Here is a 26,515-nt window from a genome sequence, read left to right as displayed (position 1 = left end):
AAAAACAATCTGTTTTACAATGCATAACTGAAGCATACCACTATGTTTGAAATCTACTGAGCAGAACACATGGTAGAGAGTGCAGAGTCATGGAAGATTTACAGAGGGGGTGAGCTATTTGTAAACATAAGGTATGAGAGGATCGTGTTCAAAGAAACAGATTCCCCACAAAGGAGATGAGAGAAAAGTGCTGAGACCTCTCTCAGGCTAAGTTTTCACAAGCTAGTCATTCTCCTTTCCCCGGGAATGCAGGAATTATTACAAAATAGCTCTGTTCTACAAACATATTAGCTTCAAGAGAAAACTATTGCAAAAAAAAAAATCTTCCAAAAATGACCTCTTAACATTATCTTCTTTCACTAAAAAGAAGGAAATGTGTCTGCTCACCTGTTTCGAAGCCCACACTTGGCACGATGTCCACTGTCCCATGAAAGGCTCCGGCCCATGCTGAGGTAGCAGTGGTGGCTGTAGTCAGATCTGTCTTTGTGATGTCACACTGGGGAGCAGGAATCCTGGCAGCACGCACTGATGGCATCAGCAGGTGCCCATACGCGGGATCCAGGGCAGAGCCAGCAGTTGGGTGGTGGTGATGGTGGTGGTGGCGGTGGTGCATGTGAGCATGAGGATGGTGATGCCGCATGTACATGTCATGCATGTGGCTGTAGGATGGGCTCACCTGAGGTGCCAGAGGATAGTGCCAAGACTCGGATGCAGTAGGGGGTGGGGCAGGGCCAGTCTGATGCAGACCATGTCCTGGCCAAGAGTTGGGCTCTGCTGTTGTAAAGGTGCCATGGGGTGCAGTGACTTGGAAGTCAGGATGAACTCCCCCCAAACAAGGTGCCGGTGGGGGCTGGTAAGAGCTGGTCCAAAAGGAAGTTGGAAAATTACCCCGCTGGCTTGAAAGAGCTGAGCTGTCTGAGAAGACAGAAAACACATTATTTACATAAGATACAGTTCTGGGTTTGACTTGCCTTTGCTTGTCCAGTAATCTTTCACGAACAAGTGGATTACCATACACATTTTCTCTCTCCAAAGACAAGTGACCTGATATTGGGCTAGCCTCTCGGGTCCCATGTCAGGAGAATGAGACAAGATTCAAAGTCATGAGAGAACTCACTGCATTTGCTTCCTGTGCCTCTGCTACCCCAGTCTAAGCAGAAGTTTTCACACTAAATTAGTAAGCGTAAAGCTGCACTTCCTCTTGGGATCCTTTGGCTCTTAGTTGTAAACAGAGGTCATTGCTGTAGATTTCTGTTTAACATTTGTGCCATTAATGAGGTGTGTGTAGATTGGAAATATTTCCACTTCTTTTAAATACCAAACCAATTTTTATTTAAGCATAACATTTCAATGCCAGAATAAGAACCTATATTAAGATCATATACATGTGTCCTCCTCAAATCATGGATCAGTAAAAAGAATATATTTTATGTTCTTACTTTTGAGAAAATTTAGGAGTAGTTTGATCTTGGAAATAACAATGGTTAGTGTTTAATGAGAGAAGTCAAAAGTCAAGCATTGCCTTAAGGCTGCTCATGAGGCATCCGATTCGCACTCCAGTCCCATAAGAAAATGGAGAGAGGCAAAAAGTCTTAAGATTTGGCAAGCATAGGCTTACTCTTCAAAACTAGATAGCCATTCTCAGTGGTCAAAGGAGAGCAGACTTCACAACTGCCATAAGAGAGAACAATTATGACTCTAGACTGCACCTCAGTGGACAAAGGACAGTGTAGACTTCACAATGGCCACAAGAGGGAACAATTATGATCACAACCAGATCACCTTGACTTGGACTTTCTAGAAGTGATAACCAACATAGATTCAGGTTGAGTTATTCTTTTCAGGATCTGTTGATCTTCTTAAAAAAAACTATAGTGCAAACTTTGAGACAAAAAAACAAAGAAGGGGTGCAAACTTTGAGACAAAAAAACAAAGAAGGGGGATCCTCCTTTCATCCATTGGCCCCCTCAAGTCAATGTCTCTATCCTCTCAACACCAAGAGTCAGACACAGATTAGTCTAACATGCACAAATAGCTGTCACTGTTGGTCACCATCAGGAGGAACACAAGGAAGGAAGATGACACGTGAAAATGTTTTCAAGAACAAGCCCACAAAATGAGCTGGAAAAGAAATGAGCATGTCGAATTAGAAGGGCTGAATAGGAGGTAGACCTATGAAGATGTGAGATGGAGTTCTAGACTGATGGAATATAATGCAAAATATGAACATATGTACACAATCTACACAGATGCATCCAAACACACCAATAGTACCTCCAGCATCAGTAGCATTTAAGGAATAAAATTTAATAGGCAAAATTTGGCCAGAGAGGAAGAGAAAAGGGAGAGAAAGGGATGAGGAGAGAAATGAGAGACTGACAGACTATGGAGATATAAAGGACTCAGAGGAATGTGGGTTTCCTGCCCGGAGAAATGAAGTGAATTATCACAAGGCATATCCCAGGGATCATAGAAAGTTTTTAATCTAGAGAATGACTAAATCAGACCAGTACTTAGGAAGGTCTCTGCCCACCCCAAAGATGGCTTTTTATAATAATGTATATCTACAGATACGCTGCCTTGGGAAATCTTCACTTTCACTACAAATTTGTCTTTTCTCAGTTTATAGCCAAAAAGGGATTTCTTGATCTCTTTGTCATTTTCTTCCATTAAAATAAAAATAACTTACTTTAATTCATAACCTTGCAATCATCTTCCTCAATATTTTTTCATTCTGGCAAATATCCTATTGATTATTTATGTTAAGCTTAGACATAAGGTTGCAAGCGACATTACTTGTGCATATGCATTGTTGATGTTTTTATGTCAGGCTCTGTAGCATAAAAGAATCTAGATATTTTTTATTTGAACAACAGATATCCTAAGAGGTGTTCTTTGATACAAATATTTAATCTAACATGTTTATCGCTTCATACGCTTCCAGGACAGGAACCTATTTTTCTTACCACAATATAAATTACTTGAATCATCTGCCACGTGTATCATGGGGTTAACTATGTCCATCTCTGTCATAGTCTGACCTCTTATCTAAGTTCCCTAATGATTTTGGTATTAAGAGGGCATGAACATCCATTCTTTCTCTGTCAGCTCTACACCAGTGTTACCACAATTCACCCCTTCCTCCTGTGACCAAGGACCCACAGTTTCCAATTCACCTCCTCAGCATTGCTATGGATCTCAGGACCCTTAAAGCAATCTGTAAAACAATGCTCTTCAAAAAAGAAAAGGAGAGAAAGGTTGTGGAAGCCTTTCTCAGTAAGCTCTTAAATGAATGACTAGGACTGATCACCACCGGTTAAAAGACATACTTAGAAATCGGCCTTGAGGGCATTTTAGGGTGGCTTGCCAGACACCAATCTTCCACTTTATTGGCACACCTCCCATTTTTGGTATGAAATTCATTATTCTTCTCCTAATTTATATCTCCTGGCACAACCAGAACCTGAATGTGAAAACTGACAACCCCTGATACACAAAAATGTGCCTGGGACACAAGTTCTACTTATTGACCCTTCCGAGGAAAATGTCCAAAGTCCAGAGATAATATTCCATTTATTTAGATATGTTTCTCTTGATTTGTATTCTTATCCTATAACTATATAAGCATTGTAGATATGCACATACAAATTCACATACTGAATACATTTCCTATATTACTGTCCTATATACAAAGTACTCTATCGTGAGTACAAAATAGCCTAAGTATGATTTTGTTGAGTTCGCTTTTAGGAACACATGCACATTTCTTTATAAAAATGGAAGATAAGGTGAAATTGATATATTGTCCAATATAGTCTTTCCAAAGTGAACATATTATCATTGAAAGAAAAAAAACTAATTTTTAAAAGCACGCACTAAAAACTGAGCCACCCTTTAAAATTCCCCACAGAAAAATAAAATTAAAAGCATTTTAATATTTTCCCAGTTGGCAAAAGGTCTCCTGAGATTAATATAAACTTCGTAGGGATCTACATAGCCCTTTTCCAACAAACAATACTGATTTTCACATAGTAAGCGAAACAATATTGAATAGAAAATATGTTCACCAAGAAATCTGTGATTTGGGATCACTACTCGGCATTTGCTTATTTAGAGAAAGAAATGTGACACACAGAAACAGATGCTACGCTGTGCTTTGTGTTGGAGATCCAGCACGCTTATTTCATATGTATGTAAATTTTTTTCATTATGTGACTTTTTTGCTTATGAGTACTTAATCATAGCCACATTGGGTGGGTCAGAAAGCAGATGAAGATCTGCAGGAGCTATTTCCACACAATGTTACCTTTAAGGTTGGTGGAAATGATTCAGCATTGGGTAAGATTAGGACTGACTCAGCTGGGATTCCACAGTCATCATTATTCAACGTTCATGCAATGTTTGCATTCGGATGGCGACAATACTGACAGCCTTATACATAAAAAATAGCCTAAATATGATTTTGTTGAGTTCACTTTTAGGAACACATGCACATTTCTTTATAAAAATGGAAGATAAGGTGAAATTGATATATTGTCCAATATAGTCTTTCTAAAGTATACCAAATAATCTGATTTTCAGGGAAATTTTTGTTTCATAGAGAAACAGAGGAGATGATCATAGGTTCCAGAAGCCAAGTGTTCTTTTCGGATTATTTGAGATACAAATTCTTTTTACAATTGCACAATACTAGGGAACTTTTTATAGCAACTCTACATACCACGGAGAGGGGGCGGGGACTGCAAAGCAATTTAGGAAAGATTCAAGTTTTTAAATAATAAAAATAATATTAAATGGAAAACAACACAAAGAAATGCTATCATAAGTCATCTGTAATAATCTCCTGCTGACACATCCTTAGAGCAAATACAGATGAAAAGCATTAGTATCCAATATAAAATTTTCTTTTAAAGTTCACACTGAAGAAAACATTTAGAGAACTAGGGTGCGTGCCTCTAAACTCAGCACTCAGGAGGAGGAGCCAGGTAGTGGAGTTTCCAAGTTCTCTGAAAACCTGGACTAAGTGTCCAGACCCTGACTCACTAAGGAAGTGGATTGGGAGAAAGAAAGGGGGAGAGAAGAATCAATAAAATGCAAGAATACTATCTAAACTTAATTCTTAATCTAAAGGTTCTTGATATGTTTAAGACCCATTCCATGATTCTTCTGCTTCCTGTAAAAGGCAAATGCCAGGTCAGAAGAGGAGTAAAATAGGTCCCATTCTTTCCTGTCATTCAGTAATTATCCAAAGGTTGGCCTCCAGGGACTTTGTTGCAGCTTTGCTCAAAACCGTCCTCGTGACTGCAATCAAGCGAACCCTGCAGGCACCATCATGAGTTGAGTCAGGCCTCACTCTCTTCTCACTTGCTGCTCTAACTTCCTGGAAGCAGCAGCCTGCAGGGCCTCCATGACGAGTCTACTCCGAACTGTCATTCCCAACCAAACACCTCAGGATATATCTTTTCTTTCCTTTTTTCCTTGGCTCTGCTTAAACTGTATTGTTTGAGAGGCCTTTCCCACATGACTGAGTTCCCCAATTAGAACTCAATTGTAACAGCTAACTGGCAAATTTAATTTGAAAGTATAAGAAAAGTAAATAAATAGTGGAAATGGTTGTAAAGCATGTTTTTTAATTGGGATATCTGCTCTGGCACAGCTTATGTGACTACTCCCCTTTTTGATATACATACAGTCACACACACACACACACACACACACACACACACTCACACTCAGCCACACATACAACAGTCACACACACACACACACACACACACACACACACACACACACACACACAGGCACAGTCTCTCACATACACAGTCACACACACCACACTTTCCATAAAAACCATGGGGATAAGAAGACAGTCATGGTTATTTTGTTTTTATACCTGAAATGCATTGTGAGGTTTGCTATATCTCCCAAAATATTGTACCAAAATAAGGTACAAAATGTCTTCTCCTTCACTGTTTTCCTAACAGCTACACATCTCGAAAGATATATCCAAACCCTATCAAGAAGAATTGAAGTCAACTGTAACTATTTACTACAGAAATATATTATTCCAACATAGTTCAGTTGTAATTTCACATGTCACACACCAGTAGATTATAATAAATCCATGCTGCAAGCCAGTGTTTAATGCAGGTGGTGTTACTGGCAGTTTCTTTCAAAACTATCCCTAAATGGTGCCGTTAACATTATCAATAGCCTTGAGTCCTTACTCTATCCTAGACATTGCTTTGTGCTAGAAATATGAGCTTCTAGAAAACAAAATTTCTAGATTAAAAACTCAGCATTAGTTTTCCATCTGCCAAGTAAGTGGGATATCTATGGAAAAGAGAAAGCATCTGTCTAAGTGATTATGTTGCTTCATTTCCGCATGAAGTCATTCATGTATGCTTCCACATGATACTTATAGTAACCCTCGACTATGAGCAGTACTGAGCATACGTTACTGCTGGAACAGTTGGCCTCTAAGAGATTTTCTTTAATCTTTAGTTCTTTTTATTTTAATTTTAAACTTTAGAATTGCATACATGACCACACTGTATTTACCACGTTTTCATATCTACCTCGGCCTGGCCAACTCTTCCCGTACCTACTTATCTGTCTCTCCAATTCTTTTTCTTCTTTGGATAGCCCACCAAATCCAACTAGAGTTCATAAGGAGCCAGTGAAGTCCTGAGTGAATGTCTGTTCTTGATATGAGCTCAGCCATATAAAAGACTAGGGTGCCTTAAACCTATGAAAATGTCAAAACCTTCCTTGGGTGGGGCTCAAACAGATGGCAAGCTATTCCCTACTTGCAGTCTCCTTCCTTGATGCTTATAGCCTGAAGACTGACCTTTCCCCTACTGAGACTTCTACAAAGATTAGCTAAACCTATCTTCTTGTGCAGCTGTGTGCAGTAACACTACCTCCCTCGTGAACTCTGTACAATAAATACACCAAGCTTCCGGGATGCTGTGGCTTCTCCGTCTGACAGCTTAGACCTTCAAAAACCCAGTTTTTCAGTACATACATCTGTCTTTTCTTAATTTCTTCTCTGCCTCAGTTAGGTCAAACCCCTAGAACCATGTAAGAGAACACCAATGGCTGTCCATGTATGTACATGTCCACATATGAAGCCATCCGCTGGAGCATGCTAAACCTACCAGGGATAAAGATGAGGCAGAGACTGAGAAGATAGGAACCAAGGGCTGGCCTAACAAGACCCATCCCTGAAACAGAGACAACCACTGACACTATTTATAATTATCTGCTGTGCTTGCAGATAGGAGCCTAGCATAAGCATCCTCTCAGAGGCTTCATCCAACAGCTGGTGGAGACAGACGCAGAGACCCACAACCAAACATTAGGCAGAGCTTGGGAAGCATTGTGGAAGAGTTCGAGGAAAGATTGAGTGAGCTGGAGGGGCCAAGGAAACAAGATCTACAGAGTCAACTAACCTGGACTCATGGGAGCTCAGAAACTGAACCATCAACCAAAGAACATGAATGGGTTGGATCTTGGCCCTCTATATGTATCTAGCAAAAGTGCAGCATGGTCTCCATCTGGGTCCCTTATCAAATGAAGTGGAGACTGACTGATTCTGTAGCCTCCCTTTAGGTCCCCTTTTCCTAGGTGGGCTGCTTTGTTTGGCTTTGGTGGGAGAGAATGCACTTAGTCCTGCTGTGACTTGATGTGCCAGGGACTGTTAGTACCCATGTGGGACTTCCCTTCTCAGAGAAGAAGAGGTAATGGGGGAAGGGAGTATGAGGGTGAGACTTGGGGGAGATGAGGAAGCAAGGGCTGTAATTGGGATGTAAAGTAAATAAGTAAATTAAGAGGAAAAAAGCAACTGCCTAACGATCCTGCCATTTTCACACTAGCTGCTAATAAATTGTTTTATGTTTGAAATATACATGATATTATAATCAGCAACTGAGATCAACAGGGTAGAGAAGTGACCTATCCTGGGAAATAACTTGTGAAAGAACACATAAAAAAAACAGAGATCATCCTAATTTTAATATCTGACCAGGGTATGTGTATAAGAGAATATAAAGACTCCATTTCCATTCTTAAAACTGAAAGACCAATATATGAACTTTAGGAGATATTCCATTATAGTTAGAAAGTTCACTTCCAAGCAAGAAAGACAACTGGGCACATAACTGGGACAACAGGGAGTCCTAGATATAAACTTGATCTGACTAGAGATTGTAGTTCATTTCAGCCAATAAAATGAATATTTGAACTGGTCAAAGAACTGAAAAAACACTGAATACTCAGTCTTAAGTAGAATCTCTTTATCAACCTCCTACCCTACAGAGGATAAAGAAATATTGCAGAGGAGGGAAAGGAAAGACTGCCGGAGACTGGTGATGGATAGATGTGCTATGAAATACTGCCCTCAGGGCATAGATACAGCTATTGCACACATGAACCCACATTAACTGTGGTTACCTGTACAAGACCTGTCTAAGATCAAACCAGCCAGTTCAGGTGGGGAGAGAATCCCCTGACCCCACTCCTCAAAGAGATTTTAAGTTGCTGCTCCAACCCTACATTGCAAATATCAAGAAATAAGATGAGGAGCATGATCCATAATGAATAGAACCTGAAGAGTGAATTGTCTAATTATGTGTAGCTTTTTCAATTAATAATTGAATTATGACCAATTCATTTCATTGGATATGTGACTTTCAACCATTCTACCTCCTCTTTCAGATTTCTATATCTTTAATTACATTTGTGGTTTTCCCAGAAGTTGTAGTCAAGTTTCAATGTTCATTTGAAAGACATTTGTAACTAGAAGCAACATGGGCACCCACCGGTTTATGAACGGGAAACAGACAATGTACTTGTCCAACTATGCAGAATTAACTATATCAACAATCACTTGATCCTATTAATTAATTTTAAATAAAACTGAAACCAATATGTGCACCTATGACCTCAGCACTATAGAGCAGTCATGAAGACTGCTGGGGCCTTCAGGCTGCCAGACCAGCCAGCTCCAGATTTAGATCCCATCATAAGGGAATAAGACAGAACTTGATAAAACAGAACAGTCAAATTCAATGTCTGACCTTTACCTGTAGAGACACAGGTTCGTGCACCAGCAGTCACATATGCACATTTGCCAGAAAAACATATAATATACAGTTGAAGAACTGAAGGAAGAAAGAAAGGGAGCAGCAGAGGGAGAGAGTGAGGGAGAAGCAGAGGAAGAGAGAGAGGGAGGGAGGGAGGGAGGGATGGAGGGAGGGAGGACGGGAGGAAGGAAGGAGGGAAGGAGGGAAGGAGGGAAGGAGGGAGGGAGGGAAGGAAGGAAGGAAGGAAGGAAGGAAGGAAGGAAGGAAGGAAACTATACCCAAAGACTTCATACAACTGATTAATTTGTTAAAATGTGCCTTTGAAGACTTTTTGTTTTCTGGAGATCATTTATGCCAATCAGGAAAACAACTACTTTCATAGATCAGTGTATGACACAGGAGCCTCAAGATGATGAGAGTGGAAAGCAAGGGCAGGATGGGTTTCCTGTTTCAGACTCTGAGAATTTGAGGCTTGGGGTCTGGCTATGAAGAGCCCACTGAAGACATTTTTAAAAATATTTGATATGTGGAATGAACTTCATCCACATATTTCCATCTCTTAGTCACTGATTCATATTTATCTCTGGGTACTCCCATAGAAATGTGCTACCTTGAGTACCGAGGGAATTGACATAAGATAAATAGATACAGTATTTATAGATTTTGCAGAGCAAGAGACAAAGACCTGAGACATATGGGTGGATATACTACTCCACATATATGAGCATACTTCTTTCCCATTGAACATTCTAAGTTCCACTTGTCTTTGGGGAGTTTTCACCAGCTATTCCTTCTGTGTAAATCGTTTTCCAGAAATAGTCCCATGTTGAATGCTCCTTCAGGTCTATGTTCAGACATAACTACCTTTGTGAAGGCTTTCGTTACCAATGTCAGAAAAGAAAGATCTTACATGTCACTTATTACAAAGTCAGGTTGGTGGCAAAGTCAACCAATGAGTCAGCAAGTAGACTAGACATGAAGGACAGATTTAAGATGATACCGAGACGATGCTCACAGTAGCTACTAAAACATGGCTTCCATTCTCCCTTTCTGTATAAAAATCAGAGAGCTAATCTGATTGTTCTAAGTTCTACACAGAATGGTTGAACTGTTTTACAGTCATTATACATACACTAAAAGTCTTGTGACCTTGGCGCTATAGATGTCTGCCTGCTCTAGGTAATTTGTGACTGTACTTTCTCCTGTCCAGCCTAGGTCATCACAGGGTTACATGTCAGTATGCTGAGGAAGGAACCAATGAACTTATTCCTCTCCTGGAACTAATTTATATGGATGTGACTAATTATTTGGTACATAAAACTGATTACCTAAAAACATCTGATTCATGGAAATTTTCTTGTTTTCTTCAAATTATTCACATTCTTTCTCATGAGTTATCAAATAAGATATTGGCTCCTTCTGTAAGCCTTGAACTCTCAAGGGCTCTCTGTTCCTGTACAAAGTTCACAGGACAGACTCATCAGTTAAGGAGTCATGTGGATGACTTCTCAAAAGCTCTACATGAGCTTACATTCTCTTACCTCTCCCTCTTACAATGCCTCCTTAGTACTGAATACATTTGCTAAGAAGCAAAAGGAATGAAGGACGGAAAGAAAGGAAGAGGAAAAGAGAAAAAGAAGGAAGGGACAGTAGGATGAAAGTCAGAACAGAGAGAATGACAAAATGAAACATGGGCAGGAAGAAGAAGAGTCTATCTGTAGATAAGGACCAGCAGTGTCAGCTGAGGTCCTCTTGTGCAACAACCCAGCCATGCGTGTGATAATGACCTGAGCCATTAGTCACAGACCACAAGACCCTTCTGCAGGTGGACAGCTTTTCCTTGTCCCAGGTATCACCCAAGACAGGTGTGACTGGTGATTCCTGCCACCTTCCTGCAGGTATTCTGACTCTATGAATGCCTCACGAGCAAAGACATGTCACTGATTCCTGAAATTGAACCTGGTTCTGTTTACCTGGTCAGCACTAAGTAAACACAAATTAACCCACAGCAGTTTCTCACCCCATGGGGCTAGGATGAGAGACTAGAACATTCCTTTCTAAAAGGTTCTTTCTTGAGGCCTTTGAAAACAATCTTACTGGACACTTCTTGGAGCTAGGTGAGCTGGGAATGAAGTATTTGCATATGATACATTTCTCTGAAGTTGTCTTTAATAGGCTGCACTGTTTTTCCTCTCCAGCTTTGTTGATTGCCATGTCTAGCGTGCTACAGACTTGTTAGAGCTAGAACACAAATGTGCACAAGTCCCTATGCTCACTGCAAAGAAGGAACTAAAGAATCCATTGGATCCAGAGCTTTTTGTTTACTGAAGTACAAACACTGGCATTAAGTCACGAAGATACTATCCGTGAGAGGTGCATACCCTGAAAATGGTTAAATGGTTCACAGAAATTCAGTAAGGAGAAAGCCACGGAGAGAACACAGGCAGCTTTCAAAATCTGTGTTCCTGGGTCAGAATCAGATCTCAGCTATACCACCACGTTTAACATAGCTAGTGCAATGAGCGAGAGTAAGCTTTAAGAATATGTGCTTTAGAAGCTTATTCGGGCACACCTACTATTTCGAGATCCACAAGGTCTTTAGGAATGAAGCTTCGAGCTCAGTCTGGCCACTATAAACTGGGGCCACTTGTATCACTGCTTTTTCCATGAGGAATTTAAGGGGTGTGACTGCATCCTTTCCAACCCTGCATTCCACATGTGACAAAACCGATCCAGCTGTTTGTCTGAAAGAAATTCCTTGCTGTCCTTAAAAATTAAAAAGCAAGTGGATATCCGTTCTCCAGGGGCAAGTTTCCAGCTGGAGCCTGGTAGAGGCAGTTGCGAAATGGCGTACTCCAAAGGGCATCTGCTTTCTCAAATTCTTACCTCGCCATAGGGGGGTTAGCCCCATCTTGCTTTTTGAAATGGCAGATTCGGGATGCAAGGTGTTGGCTTGGCCCAAAGCTCTTGAGAAGTGTTCATCCACTACTGACCCAATGTCTCCCTGGAAATAAGTGAAAAGGACACAGCGAGAGTTAAGGTACTCCATCTCGGCAGGCTGGTCTTTCTCCTCCTCCTCCTCCTCATCCTCCTCCTCCTCCTCCTCCTCTTGTTTGCTGGGAAGCGTGACTTCCAGAGAGTCCTGCATCTTGCTGTATACCGCTAACTTCTTCTGGGATAGAGTAAACAAAACATAGTGTCAAAGACAGTTTGTGGCAAAGCATTAACTAGTTAACTTTTTCACTTTAAAAAACAGAATCTAAATATTAACATATGTTTGCAAACTGATTCTCCTTCATCTGTTTCATCCCATCTTTTCCTCACCCAAACCAGTTGCCTCCCTCCCACACTAAGAAAAAAAGTCTGTTATGCCAAATTTGGCAAAGAGAGAGAGCGAGCTATTATCAAATTGTATAATTTCAAAGTACCAGAGTTTTTGTTTGTTTGCTTGCTTGTTTGTTTTGTAAACCCAGCTATACTGAATAAATAACTTTTTAAAAATGCGACAGATACCCTTTGGGTTTTTTAACGCTCAATGTTTCTGTCCTTTGTAAGACTTAACGTACAGTAACATTCTACTTTAGGACAGTGGAGGAGACGCGAGAGCTAACTGTCCAGAGAAGGGTGGAGAGGAAAAAAACGTTTTTCGCAAATGAAATAAACTAAAATAAAAACAGGAATGCGCCATCTTATAAAAGGATTTGGCAGATGTGCTGAACTCACTTCTCAAACATCAAACTGAAATGACAGAGTAAGTCTGTGGGAAGATCCATTTTTCACGGACCATGTTTTTCTTATGTTCCACTCACTATTATCATAGAGGCGGAGAAAGAGTTTATTGTGGCTTACTGAAAATACAGCAAAATACTAGCAAGGATTAACTCTTTGGATAAAACTGAGCAGAGTTGGACATCCTAAAGTATTTCAACATATGGTCATACCTACAGTGATCATTAATAATATGTTATCCAAGATGCTGTCCTGAAACCTCACATGTATGGCCTGAGTTGATTTTTATATCTATAGCTTGGTTATTATTGCTGTATGTTTCTAGAAGACAAAGAAACTAAGGTATAGTGAAGTTAAGTAAGCTGCCAATAGTCACAAAGTGTATGACTGGTGAAGGCAGAATGCAAAGAAAGAAAACACATGTAAACATATATTGTACAACCATGTTGGGAGACAAGGTAGCAATTTCCAAATAACCATGATCAACATTATTTTACGAAAGGGAAATTTGGCAGCTAATTGCTATTTTTGTTACATCAGTTTTTTAATTTTTTCAAACATTTTCACCGCTTAAAGATTCCCAACAACTTCACTATGAGGTATACATAAGAATTCATTCACTGTGACCACAGAAACATTCCCTATGAATAACATAACACCAAAATTAAATGTTTTAATTCAATATTGCATCATATCATTTTTACGCATGCTGTTAAAATAAGTCTGAAGAGCAACACCAGATAATCGCAAAATCCTCTGTAGTTTTACATGTGTTCCCACTGTATAACTCGCATTTAATGATTCTTATGTAACGACTAGTTTAGAAACCGATATCCACAAATCATAAGTGTATCTTTAATTAATCCATCATTTATGAGCACATGATACGTGACCGATGAATATATGGGAGATGGTATTTAAAAAATATATTTGCTGGTAGTTGTATTTAAACTACAGATTTTCATTTTATGGTTTTGCACACCTTTGTAAATTCTGCCTAATTCAGGGGGACTTTATTTCTACTACTATTTAAAATCTCATACTTATCCACAGGTAAAGAGTAAGGCATCTCATATAAAAATAACTATCATTTGTCTAATCTGTAAAATTCTTTCCTGTATTGATGCATCCACTAATGCTCTGCACTCTTATATTTCATATGTAGACAACATATCTTTACTTGTCATATCTCTACATGAGAAAATATCCCATGTTGACATTGTGGATAACTGTAGTTTAGTCAAGAATGAGCCTATGATCTACTAACCACAGCACATAAAAAGGCTTATGATTCTCCTGGTACCGTCCCTGTATTTTGCTCTAATTTTCATAAACTATCATGAAACTGTTTGAATATTTACATTTCTGACATATATTTCGCCTTGAAATATCACTGGTTGAAGTAAGGATCTTAAAGAATTCAAATGGCCTTATAATTACCAAGGCTGCTACGTTGGAATATGCTTAAGTGTTTTAACTAAAGGACAGCAGGAAGGAGGCTGGAAGGAAACAGAAACATATCCCTTAAGCTGCTTCATGTGGTTTATATGCTGACATCACACAATCTAACGTCTCAGACTTCAGCACCAACACTGTGCTTTCTGCCTTTTCTTTGAACATATTCCTCATATCACTTTGGGTACATTCTATATGCCCTTGGCCTTTGACTACCCTAGGGTTGCATGGTTTTGTTGGGAAAAATATAAATAAATCTAAAAGTTGAGATTAAATCTCAAAGTGTCAGAACACAGATGTGCAGAAACAAGATAAAAATGTCACCTAGTACATACATTTTTCAAAATGCAATGACTTTCTATAATATAATCAAATACTAGATTAGTATCTGTATTCTTCTTACAAGATTGTGAAGAATTGTTTTTTTTTTTTTTAATGAAGAACAAAACAAACAAAAAGGTCACTGAGAGCTCTTAAGTACTGTGCGGGCGTTGGGACTGTAGAGATGGCTCAGCGAGGAAAGCACTCGCCAGGGATAATGGATGAATTGGGTTCCCAGTACCCATGTAAATGCTGGATAGGCCTAGGAACCAGCCTCCGGTCCAAGCACTAGGGAAGCAGTAACAGACGCTCCCAGCCAAATACCAAATACATGAGCTCTGGGCTCCAGCAATGCACCTATTCACTATTTACAGTGGGAAACAATGGAGCGAGAAAGTCAAACTCAACCTCTTAGCCTCCACACACACCCATGCACACAACAAAGCATCCTCTTATACATATGTACATTAACAATCATGTGAACCCACAATATATCCACAGTTGTATAACACACACACACACACACACACATACCAACACACACACTAACACACAAACACACATTACAAGTTGTTTTGGGTAATACACACTGCCCAATAGAAGCCATTTTCTCCATGAAATAAGTTACCAGTTTGGTGAAACAAGCAGGGGTTAATAGTTAGAGTTAAGGCCAGCAAACAAACACGAAAGGTAGAAGAGTGAAGGAAAGTTGGCTTAGGCAATGCAAACCCTAGTGATCACCTCAGAGTTTGCCATCAGGCTCAGCAGAAACAAATGTCAACAGGAATGTAAAGGGGAAAGGATTTTGTCTGACAGGAGAAAGACTTCCAGATCAGGAGCCAAATACCAATAACTTCCCAAGGCTTAAGCCGCAAAATACCAAGTGCTTATTGTGCATGTGTGGAAAGTTTCATCCTAAGGAAACAAGACTATTTTAATGAATCACTGAAATCACTGAATATTTAGAAAAAGGATCTGAAAAATGTAGAAGTTCTACTGACTACATCCTTTAAATGAAGTGACTGTTTTGTGTTAAACAAAAAGAAAGAGAGAGAGTGAGAAAGAGAAGGTTAGAATGACTAGTCTATTTCAAAAGCATTAAGTCCATAAAACAAACCCCTTGATCTTTCATCATGCTTTTAGAATTTACTTATAGAACAGATATTTTAAAATATCTCAGAAATCCCTGTGCCTATCAAGAAATATGTAGTTCAATTGGCTTAAAGTAAATATGGCACAGAACATCTTTCATTTGATTACATTTTGAAATATTTATTCATTTGTGTATGTCTAAGTATGTATGCATGTGTTTGTGTGTGTTTCTACGTGTGTTTGTGTGTCTGTGCTTGTGTGTGTGTGTGTGTGTGTGTGTGTGTGTGTGTGTGTGTATTTTCAGGAATGTGTGACATAGTTTATACATAGAGGTCCACTGACCTCCAGAAGGAGCCAGTGGAAGGATAAGGATGGAATTTAGATCATGAGGCTGGAAGGTAAGTACCATCTCAAGAGAACAATAGCTTTTGTTTCACTTAATTTTCTCTTATACGCAAATACTTCCTGGAATGGTTTCACTCAATTTGCATACACAAAAACTTCTTTCCTTAGCCGATCAGTTGACTACTAACAGTTATGGGTTAGAACCTGTTTCTGTCTACAAAACACGTACTGAGAAAACATGCCAGCATGCTTGAGTTGCTAGAAGACGATTATTGTGACTGAAGAAACAAATAGAGGCCAACAACATGACATCTCATGCTGAAAAGAATAGTCTATAGTCATTTACAGCCTTCGGAACTTAGAAATAGAAATCTGGGTGAGCTGCACATGTAACTAAAGCCCTGGCCTAGCATGCATGAGGCTCTGGATTTGATCCTGAGGACCACAAAGGAAATCTTAGATATAGCTACTAAGGAGTACAATGACCTTAAAATGTATATGTTCCCAGATGATAATTAACTTCTATGTCGAAGTGGACTGTTGCTGGTTAGATATATACAACACTTGTTTCCCAAACTCTAGTTTGGAAATGTGAACAGACTCAATTTCTAAGGAAGAGTCGGCCATACTTCAGCATGTTGTATTGTTATATTTTCTTATTTTCTTTTTCAATTATTTTCTTAATAGCAGACAAGAGCAATCTAAAAGATATCAATACTCAGCCTGATAGACTTGGAACACATAGCTTTCAAATAAATCTACACATTATAAAAAAAATCTAACCTATCCCCACCCCCACTCCTGCTGCCAAGAATGAAAATTTTCTAGTTTTTTTACAATGTTCAAAAAAAGTGCCACAGGCTGAGAAGCAATTTCAAAATTTGCATTCCTAAAATGTTTTAAACTATGATCACATCATAAGGGAATGTGTTATTTCTCAGAGCAAACTACTTTGAATGAAACAAGTTTCCCTTGTATAAAAGTTCTTAGCTACACTTAAGATACAACCTCTATTACAATTACGGATCATTCATTCATTCATTCATTCATTCATTCATTCATTCACACCTTGTGTCAGTGACTTGGCCAATATTTAGATATACAGCATGAAAGGTTCAGCCAGGGCCAGAGCTGAATCTGTTCACTTGGAAATGCCTTGCTATGGAAGCAATACACACTATCCCTGGGGATTAATGCCTGTCATAAAAATATAGTGTTTTTCTGAGTGTCTAGTATTCCAAAATTTGAAAGTAAGACAAGCAAGGCTAACTCAGAATGGTTTTCAACTTTCTACGAAGGATCATGTGGAAAAACAATGCTTGGAACCAAAATGACAAGGATGACTTGACCAAAACTAACTCTATGAATCTCACAGAGAGTAACTGCACCCTTGGCTTCCACTTCTGAAGCTAGGGATTGTAGACTTGATTATCCTGTAGGTCTCATTATCAGCAAATATACGAATAATTGCGAAGTGTAATCTCTGTATCAGCAGCATGCTCTATCTTCAGACGTTCATGTTTGATTTGCTTTCCCGTATTGGCAATCTCTTCTGGTTTTACAGGATATTAGCCAAAAAACCAAGTCTACAGAGCACAGAAGCCTGACTTACTTCCAGCTGTGGGTCATCTAGCTCAGCTCCTAGGAATTAGCTATGGTGCTGCTTTTATCTAGTTCCACATTAAACAAGAAAAGATGAATACATCTTTGCAGACGTCCCCAGCCCTCAAGGAATGATGGAAAAAGAAAAGACACCTGTTGAGTTCAGGTCACCTTCTCTTCTGTTCATCTTTGGAGACCGAGTTAAAAAAAAAAAATATTAGTTAAGTGTCCCCAGTTCAGACTACACTTATAAATTACTGGCATGAATCTGGACTCCACTGAACTATCTACAAATATGGCATTTATGAGTTGTTCAAACACCAGCTGTGTAGGTCTAGTGCTTCAAGGCACTTTCTGGGTCGGCCTAAAAGAGTCGTCAAAGCATAAAACCAGCTGCTTAAAGAGGTGCATTTTGAAAAGCTCAGAGAGGCAGAACTTTGCCCGAATGACTGCCTTCACAGTCTGTCAGAGCTGAATCTCATCTACTACAGAGTGCTAGATTTTCAAATGAAAATATTTGGAGCCTCCTTCTGGAGACCATACTTTTTTCCCCCTTAAATCTATTGCTGGTTGTATACATTCTGAGATTTTAAAATGAAGAAATTCACTGAACACAGGACCTGTGGGGAGGAGATCCAATTCCAGGAACATGTTTTAAATGACAGTCCTCCACCTGACAGTTTTACTTTGAGACCTGCCCTAGCATCATGTGCACAAGTGCCTTTGTCTCTCGGAAATTCTCTTTATGCAGATGGTCCGATGGGGCTTGTTCAGTGTCTCACCTTCGGTAGTGGGAAGACTTGGTAAAGCAAAACAGCAGGGCTACTGCTCCAAAACCACTTCCCTTAATGTGCATCCTCCCTGCTTCTTCTCAAGCTGTAGGGAGGGTCTACAAATACTAGGGAAAATGGACGATTTTTGCACATCACTCAAATCCATTTTCTTAAGTTTCTGGTGGTACTACCTCCTGCTAGCCTGATTTCTTGGTGAATACATTCTCTGTGAAACTCTGAAGATTTCAATTCCACCCTCTCTGGCATCATTGTGATCTCCATGGTACACCACTGCTCTGTCAATAGTTTGCTTACTTTAAAGCTTAACTATTTCTGTCCTGGACTTCTTTTTGCTGAGAAGTCACTAGACACATGAGAGTGTGGACAACATAAGCTTTCAAGTCTTTGCCATCAAGTTAATTTGTGTAAGTCTTTCCTTACAGTTACAGGACAATTAAATCCTCTGCCTTATATAATTTGACTGTGCGACGAAACTACTTAGGTTAAAGATGAGATCTTACCTCTGAATAAAAATAATCTTATGTTTGAATGCTAAAAAAATCTAAGACAGATAAATGTGACTGTTAAGGCCACTGGTTGCATTTTATTTTAAATAAACAAATGTTCATTTACTAAGTAGATGGACAACTTCTTTAAGAATGCATGGAGAGCAAAAGTCCTTAGCATAATACAACCGCTTGCAAAGAGACTTTGGAATTTTAAAACTTAAGGGGAAAAAAGTACACTATCCATGACTTGGAAAGACTACCAAGCTCCAAGGCCAAAGAATCTACTGCATATTAATCTTCCTTATCAAAAAGTCGATTGGGGTGCAAAGACAAAAAAATAAGTAAATAAATAACCTGTTGTGTAATGAGACGAAAAAGTTCTGGGAAAACAGCATGCCGTGGTACAAAGATGCTACCCCAGGAAAGGAGATCTTCTGGTCCTTATTTTGTTACCCATCAGGATGGAAATTTTAGCCAGGAATTTCAACTCCTTGGATCTGGATTTTCCCATTTATAATATGTTCCCCGTCCCCTAGGATTTTCCCATGTCAGAAACAGCATCTCAGAGTCATTTTAAACCTTAACCTAGGTAACAGAGAACACACAGTGAGTTTGAAAACTCTTCACAAGCATCGCTGGAATTTTGCCTATCAAAGGAAAACTTTATTTTTTTTCTCCCTTAAAGAAGACAGAGTAAACATGTTCTAACTTACAGGAAGCTAGCAGTGGCCATTAAAATCTATAGAGTCGTGGAAATTCAGCTACTGTTCTCCCTTTGTCGTCTCTTCTAAACCCATGTAAGTCTGAAAGCTTGACTTTAAGTGACCTCCTGGTTTTAACATTCTTAATATGGGAGAGGATTTAGACAACAGACCGTCTGCTTTTCAGATGAGAAGTCCACTGGGTATGAAGGGAATCTTATGATTTCATATTGTTGCCCTCAATTTTTCCTGACACGTCGTATTTCGAAACTTTGTGCTGTTTCCTACTGTCACTAGTAGAATACAAGCACATTCCTTTCTGTTCACGTTCTGCAGTGTCATCAGCCTCAGAGCATGTACTGAGACTGAGTCAAGGCTTCTCCCAGGGAGATAGGGAGGAGGGCTGTCCAGAGGCTATGGAGAGACGGTGAGACTGAGGACTAAGCTGCTCAGAATCTCTCACTAAGGTCTGCCTCTGAAAAGTTCCCCGGAAGATTTAAGCCCAGCACACAATGTCTAGGAATTAACTCCAAGGATTCTAAATGTACTCTCCAGACACTGACTGGCAGATCGGTTTGATTGGTTTAACTGGAGTAGTACGCTCTAGCGTGGCATTTATATGGAACGTACTGGGGATTTTAACCACTCATCTACTACCTGCCTATGCATACAATATGCTCAATAAAACAAAAACCAAAAACAGAAAAACCCCTATGCTTCAAACTTCCAGATTTAGCAGAAAAGCAGATAGAACATATGGCTGGAAATTTCTTTTCATTTCTCAAAAACAAAAAACAAAAAAAACAAAAAACAAAAAACAAATTTCAGAGAAGAAAATGCACCCCATGCTTAAGATCAATAGCTATTTGATAAATTAACATGTAAGAACTTCAGAGCTAGGAGTGTGTGTAGGTTACTGGTACTCAGCGCCTAGCACCCACCAGAACCTGCATTCCACCCCCTTGCCTTCCAGAAAAAGTAAAAACAAACATAGAAGAACTTAAGATCCCCACTTTTGAGGAGAAAGAAACATCTAAGGGATACATTGTTACAAATCGAATGCAGACATCCCAGCGCAAAATGGCAGGTCCTGCCACCATTACTTTGTGAATGACCATAATATTTTCCGGCTGACTGTCTTTTTTTTTTTTGTTTCAATTTTTTCTTTTCTCCTCCTCAGTCGGTGGAGTTGTTTTCATTGTTGTGGTTATTATTGTTGAGTGCAGTAAGAGACGGAGCCATCACTTTTGTCTCCCAAGCACCTCCCATGCACAGAGAAAACAACCTTCATGAATAATAAGGATAAAACCTTACGGAATGCAAAAAACAACAGAAATATGTATTCTCAGATGACTGTGTTAGGGCCAAGTCAATATTAGGCCCGCTTCACCCACGCACTGCATAGTCTAAAAATGTTGTCAGGCTGATAAGAATTTCCTGACTTACTCTTCTTTCCAATAGGAAATATAGGTCATCAAAATAAGCTCTGACAGTAAAAGAACAGTAATGACGCTGTCAAGTCCCTTTAGTCCAGTAACAGTCAAACTGCGTCTGTACTAGAGAAAATTTTAAATATCAAATAAACCAATTTAATGAGAGAAGTGTACAAGTTTCCATGTATGCCTCTCAACTAAGTCCTTACAGTAGATCAGGCAAATACTGATGTAAAGAATGTCTATAGAAGCTCAGAGTACAGCAGAAGGCGAGCGTTTGTGTAACCTGACAACACAGACAGTTTAGGCTCTTCTTGTATTGTATTTTTATTTCCTTTGTCAGCTTGCTGATAGTTATAGCAAAAGAGTGGAACTTGGGGTTCAGACTTAGGTCTATTGCGAAATAAGATAAAGCACACAGAGACAGTTCCCATTGAAAACTAGCTTTAGTGATTAATGATTTTTAATTTGTCTAATCCAGCCTTTGATTTTTCTTGCTGAAGGAGAATTACAATGCTGACCTCTACTACAGACTCATACTTTCAATGGAATCAATTTTATAATTCCATAAGAGACAACCACATTCACGTCGACTATTCACTACTCTTTCAGGAGAGAAAATTACCTCTGGGTGTGTAGAAACAGCTAAGTCTCTTGCTCATCCACGTTCCAACTGATAATTCTAGGCCTTCACAGCAAGAGAGATGGAGCAATGCCCAAGGTCTCTCTGCCTGGGCTGAACCTGGACACTACTGCTTTGTATGCGATCATGAAAATGTGATCAGTCAAAATGTTCTTTTGCCATACTTGACCACAAAACACAAAAAATGCTTCCCCATCTCTCCCATCAAAGGTAATTTTGTTTTAAGGTGGTAATGCTTCCTCATTTTAAAGGAAATAATAGATATTATCAAGGAAGTGGGCTCTTCTGTCTTGTATCTCACTGGTCTTCATTAAGATGGGACTGTTTAATGGTGAATCCTGCACTTGTACCCCTTCAGAGTTAGTTGAATCTGACACCCACTAAATCTTAAACAGAGTAATGGTTTCTTTCCCAAAGAGTAGCCCTATTCTTCGAGAAAAGGGACAGGGGCAAAGGAAAAATAGAAATTGAAAGGTCAGATTGCTCCAAGGGTCAAACTGTAAAACATACAGTTCCTAAGAAATGAAAAAAAGTCAAACAATTCTGTAAATCATTATTTTCTAGCTATATCTAGCCTTATTTTTAAGTTTCAATGAAATTAGCCTGCTCTAATCCCTGAGCCAGTATAGGCCCTTGCCACAGGCACATGCTTGATTGTTTTTAACAGAGTTCTAGCTAAATTTTGGTGCACTTGCTATGTGGTCACAGAGTAATCTCAAGAATTCCTAGTGGCAAGTTTTTCCAGCGTCTACTCTCTCATCATCTCCTAGTTGCCAAGTCCTTTTTACCAACATTTTCGATCTCTTGGCTGGGTGGGGCCCAGGCATGCAGATACTCCTGGCTACCTTTGGGCTAAGAAACACAAGTCCACTGATGAAAACCGACAGGCTCTGTGCTTTGTTAGGAATAGAAAGTGAATGAAGAGGCTTTGAGAATCCCTATCTAAATCACAGCCGCAGGGAGAAAGGCAATGGATAAATTCTAGAAACACCGAATGTGTCTTATATCCGACCAGTGTCCCACCCTGAAAGTCCCACAACAGTCAGTCACTCCAGGAGCTCCCGTTCAGGTAACCTCTGCTACCTTAGTTGCACACTTCCGCCACTTACTCCAGAAAACGCTAGAATACTCTAGTTGCCCAAGAAAACAAAGTATTTAAGTTAAAAGTTTACTCACACAGTCCTAAGATAGATGCCTTTTGTGAGCTTCAGGGAACTGAGTCCTAAGGACCAGCGAAGCTGGGAGCAACAGCTTCTGAGTCCAGGTGACACAGCTCAATTAAGCCCCCGGCCAGGTAAAGCCATTCCAGAGATCCCAGCCCTGCCATACTCAGTTCTACCCTTCCGGGAGCGTATTTTTCTTCCTATAGTTCCCAGCAAGTCCTAGAGCATCCTCCACGCCTCTGGACCCGCCGGAGCACGGTGTGAGCCTGACACCGATACCCGGTGCCCCTCGTCCCCGCCCCCGGAAGGCTGCCCGGCCGGTGACTCACCTGCTGGCCAGGTTGGGGCGCCGGATGATAGCAGGCTGTAGGGCAGGTTGCAGCTGCCACAGGGTTGGGCAGATACTGGGGCGCTCCATACGGCTGGGGGTGATACATCACCTCCGCACAACTCATGGCAGCGGGGCCAGCGGCGGCCCCGGAGTCGCCGCCGCTGCTCTACGCGCTGGCGCGAGGGGAGCCACCGCCACCGCCGCCGCCGCAGCTGCCGTCCGCGTCGCTGAACCAGCTGCTACTGCGGCTAAGGCGGATCCTCGGCGGCCTCGGGCTGTGCGCCGGGAGCGAGCTCGGGAGGGGTTGGCAATCAGCGGCGGCCCATGCGCGGGCACCTTCATTTTCAGCCCCTCCGAGTGCCCCCTCTGCTCGCGCTTATATAGCGACGGGACGACGCTGTAGCCCGCCCCGCGGCAGGAGCATGACAGCGCTGTGCTCAGGCTCCAGCGGTGGCATTAGAGACAGGAGCGTACTCCCCAGCGCTAGCTGCCGCTGCAGCACGATCCCCGCTAGAGTCACCCCGGGAGCCAAGCGATGCTTTGCATACACACAATGCACGCCCGGGACTTGTCCTATCACTAGCGCGGGCGGCTGGGCGAGGACCGGGAGGCGGGGGCAGGATAGCCGGAATGTGAGGAGGCGGGGAGCTCGCCTCCCCAGCTCTCAGGAGCAGTTTATCAGAAAAGTTCTACCAACTCAGGTCCACACGGGCGGGTCGCCCAGCAGGGGGACCCTGGGGAGGGCGGCTGCGGATTGGAGCAAAGTTTGCAGCCTTCTCCGCCTCCGGCCGAGAGATGCTGGTGGGAGGAGATTGGTATGCGAGAGACTCCGCGCCCTCAAAAGTTTGCTGGTCCCCACCCAGTCTCGTTCACCTGGCGGCCTGGCCACAGTTGCCCAAGTTCCGGCAGTTTTTTTTCAGGAAGCATAAACTCTGATGATGCTAGAATCAGATCAAAGGAAGGCCAAGTGTAAAGAGTTATAAAACAGGCCAGGGATAAAATATTGGATTAGTCCCTTCATTAAAAATAAGCCAAAGTGAAAGTTAACAGTGCCTTGAGTGGCCACAGGCTAACAATACTTGTTCCCTTGCAACATCTTCATTTAAAAGGCACATCTTGGTGGCTTGTCATCCTGGCAGGATGTAAGTATACCTTATCCGGCCTCTACAAGCTAGCTTGAATGTAGCAAGAGAAAATAATTGACTACCTACTTTGCTGCCATTTAAATGTGTTGTTTATAGTAAGTAGCTTAAAACTTACTACAAGATGAAATAAAAACTTACCTCTGTGGCAAACAGAAACTTTTGAGTAAAGACCAAGGCCTAGTCCTTTTCAAAGGAAATGTCTCTTTGTTTTTCAAATGTATTAATGTTGCATAGAGTAAATCTCTCTCTCTCTCTCTCTCTCTCTCTCTCTCTCTCTCTCTCTCTCTCTCTTTCTCTCACTCTCTCTCTCTCTCTCTCTCTCTCTCACACACACACACACACACACACCACACACACATACACACAGACAGACACACACACACATACACACAGACAGACACACACACACACACACACACACACACACACACACACACACACACACACAGACACACACACAGACACACAGACACACACACACACACACACACACACACACACACACACACACACCAAACCTTCCCACCATGACCAACTCTGTTTTGGGCGAACAATTCTTTAAAGAAGTGACATATGCAAGTATACGTGTGTGCATGGCTGTAGCTCCTTACACTCATACAAACTATGATTGTGTTGGGTAATTTTGTTAGGCCATAATAGAATTTCTTGACGCATTCATTATTTTACTAACAGAATCTTAAAATATGGTTATTAAGCATTTATGTAGTTCAGATTTTTAAACTGTACTCTTTCTGGTGGGTATGTCTATTTGGGACAAAGGAGTTATAATCATGTAATGCGAGTTCTTCTATATCTCCTTGATAGGAGACATACCCTGGTTAGACCGTTTTCCAGTGATCTACACGCATCAGTTACAGCTTCAGTCCAGGCAGTTCTGTGTGGTATGGAGACATAACTGTATCTATCTACCCACATTTCAATCTCAGCTTCCTCTTTTGGTGTCTGTCACAGATAATGAAACTCCACCTCCCAGTTGAACTGGGAATACCTGGGAAGTTGCCAAGTTTCCCTCTTCTCACAGTGCCTGCATCAGGTCTTAACCTTCATTATGCCCTAAAATTACACTTCTTCTAATGCCTCTGTTTACACCTAGTTCTGTAAACCCTAGTTTGTCCAGCTATTTCATTCAGACTCTTGAATGAGAGTTATTTCTACTTCCCCAGCCCCGTAGTCACACATCTGATCCATTCTTCAGGACACATATTCCAATAATGATCCAGCCAGAGTAAGTGCCATAGAGCTCCGATGCTTTGTCAGACATTTTTAAAGTAGTTTTTCACATGCCATAGTCCCAATTGTAGCAGGCGATACCTTCTCCTGCATTCATACAGCATGTGGATCAATTGTGGTTTTACGTAGTGGTCTTCGTGTGTTACAAACAGAGGTTTCCTTGACAAGGGATGAAGACTATACTTATCTAAGTGTATAAGGACAAACTTTTATACATCGCTGTTAGGGATTGTGCTGGTTTAGTGAAGTATAAGTTGTGGAGTCTTCTCTAATAGCAATAGATAAAAAACACTCCCACAGTTACGGTAGCTGGGAAATGTGTCAGAAGAGGGAGCAGAAAGATTGTAAGAGTGTAATGATCAGAAATCAGAAAGTTTGCACCCATAAACTCTCGCCAGCATGGTTGCATGAATAGGAGCTGAACAAGGGTGACACCAATGGATAAACCAAAGTGGATGGGGAAAAATCCATGAGGCTTCAACCTTACACAAAGAATCATTGGGAAATGAGAAAGGTAGGTGTGTGTGTGTGTGTGTGTGTGTGTGTGTGTGTGTGTGTGTAAGCAGTATATATTTTTTGTGTGTGTGTGTGTAAGCAGTATATATTTTGTGTGTGTGTGTGTGTGTGTGTGTTTTTGTGTGTGCGCGCGCGCGTGCATGAAATAATTATTAGTGGAAGAAAGGGCCATAAATCTGAAAAAAGACTGGGAAGGCACATGGAAAGTTTGAGGAAAATTTTGTAATTATATCATAACCTCAAAAAATAGTAAAAAGGAAATGAAGAAAGAGCTTGATATATCCTACTATCATTTCCTTGCAGAAATCAATAGAACCAAGCACCAACAATCCATGCCCATCTTCCTCACTTGATAACTCTTCCTAGTTTGTAAAGGATTTGTATCTTAAAATACTTGATGCTGACGACTTTTAGTCTCCC

General features: G+C 40.7%; 1 protein-coding gene across 3 annotated transcripts in view; it reads right to left on the bottom strand.

The window, feature by feature from the left end:
* Window positions 1-23,681, bottom strand: part of Vgll3 (vestigial like family member 3) — a 44,210-nt gene extending 20,529 nt beyond the window's left edge. The window contains exons 1-3 of one of the 3 annotated variants that reach the window (XM_032899409.1): window positions 23,182-23,681; window positions 11,973-12,258; window positions 388-915 (exon numbers count right to left, since the gene is read on the bottom strand). In XM_032899409.1, coding sequence (XP_032755300.1) covers window positions 388-915; window positions 11,973-12,258; window positions 23,182-23,307 — 940 coding nt within the window. In that variant the 5' untranslated portion in view covers window positions 23,308-23,681. The remainder of the gene's footprint in view (window positions 1-387; window positions 916-11,972; window positions 12,259-23,181) is intronic. The other 2 variants (XM_032899410.1, XM_032899411.1) reach the window with 2 other exon arrangements.
* Window positions 23,682-26,515: the final 2,834 nt, after the last annotated feature.

Source organism: Rattus rattus, chromosome 4, assembly GCF_011064425.1.
Source record: "Rattus rattus isolate New Zealand chromosome 4, Rrattus_CSIRO_v1, whole genome shotgun sequence".
NCBI lineage: Eukaryota > Metazoa > Chordata > Mammalia > Rodentia > Muridae > Rattus > Rattus rattus.
This window is presented reverse-complemented; position numbering and strand designations above follow the sequence as displayed.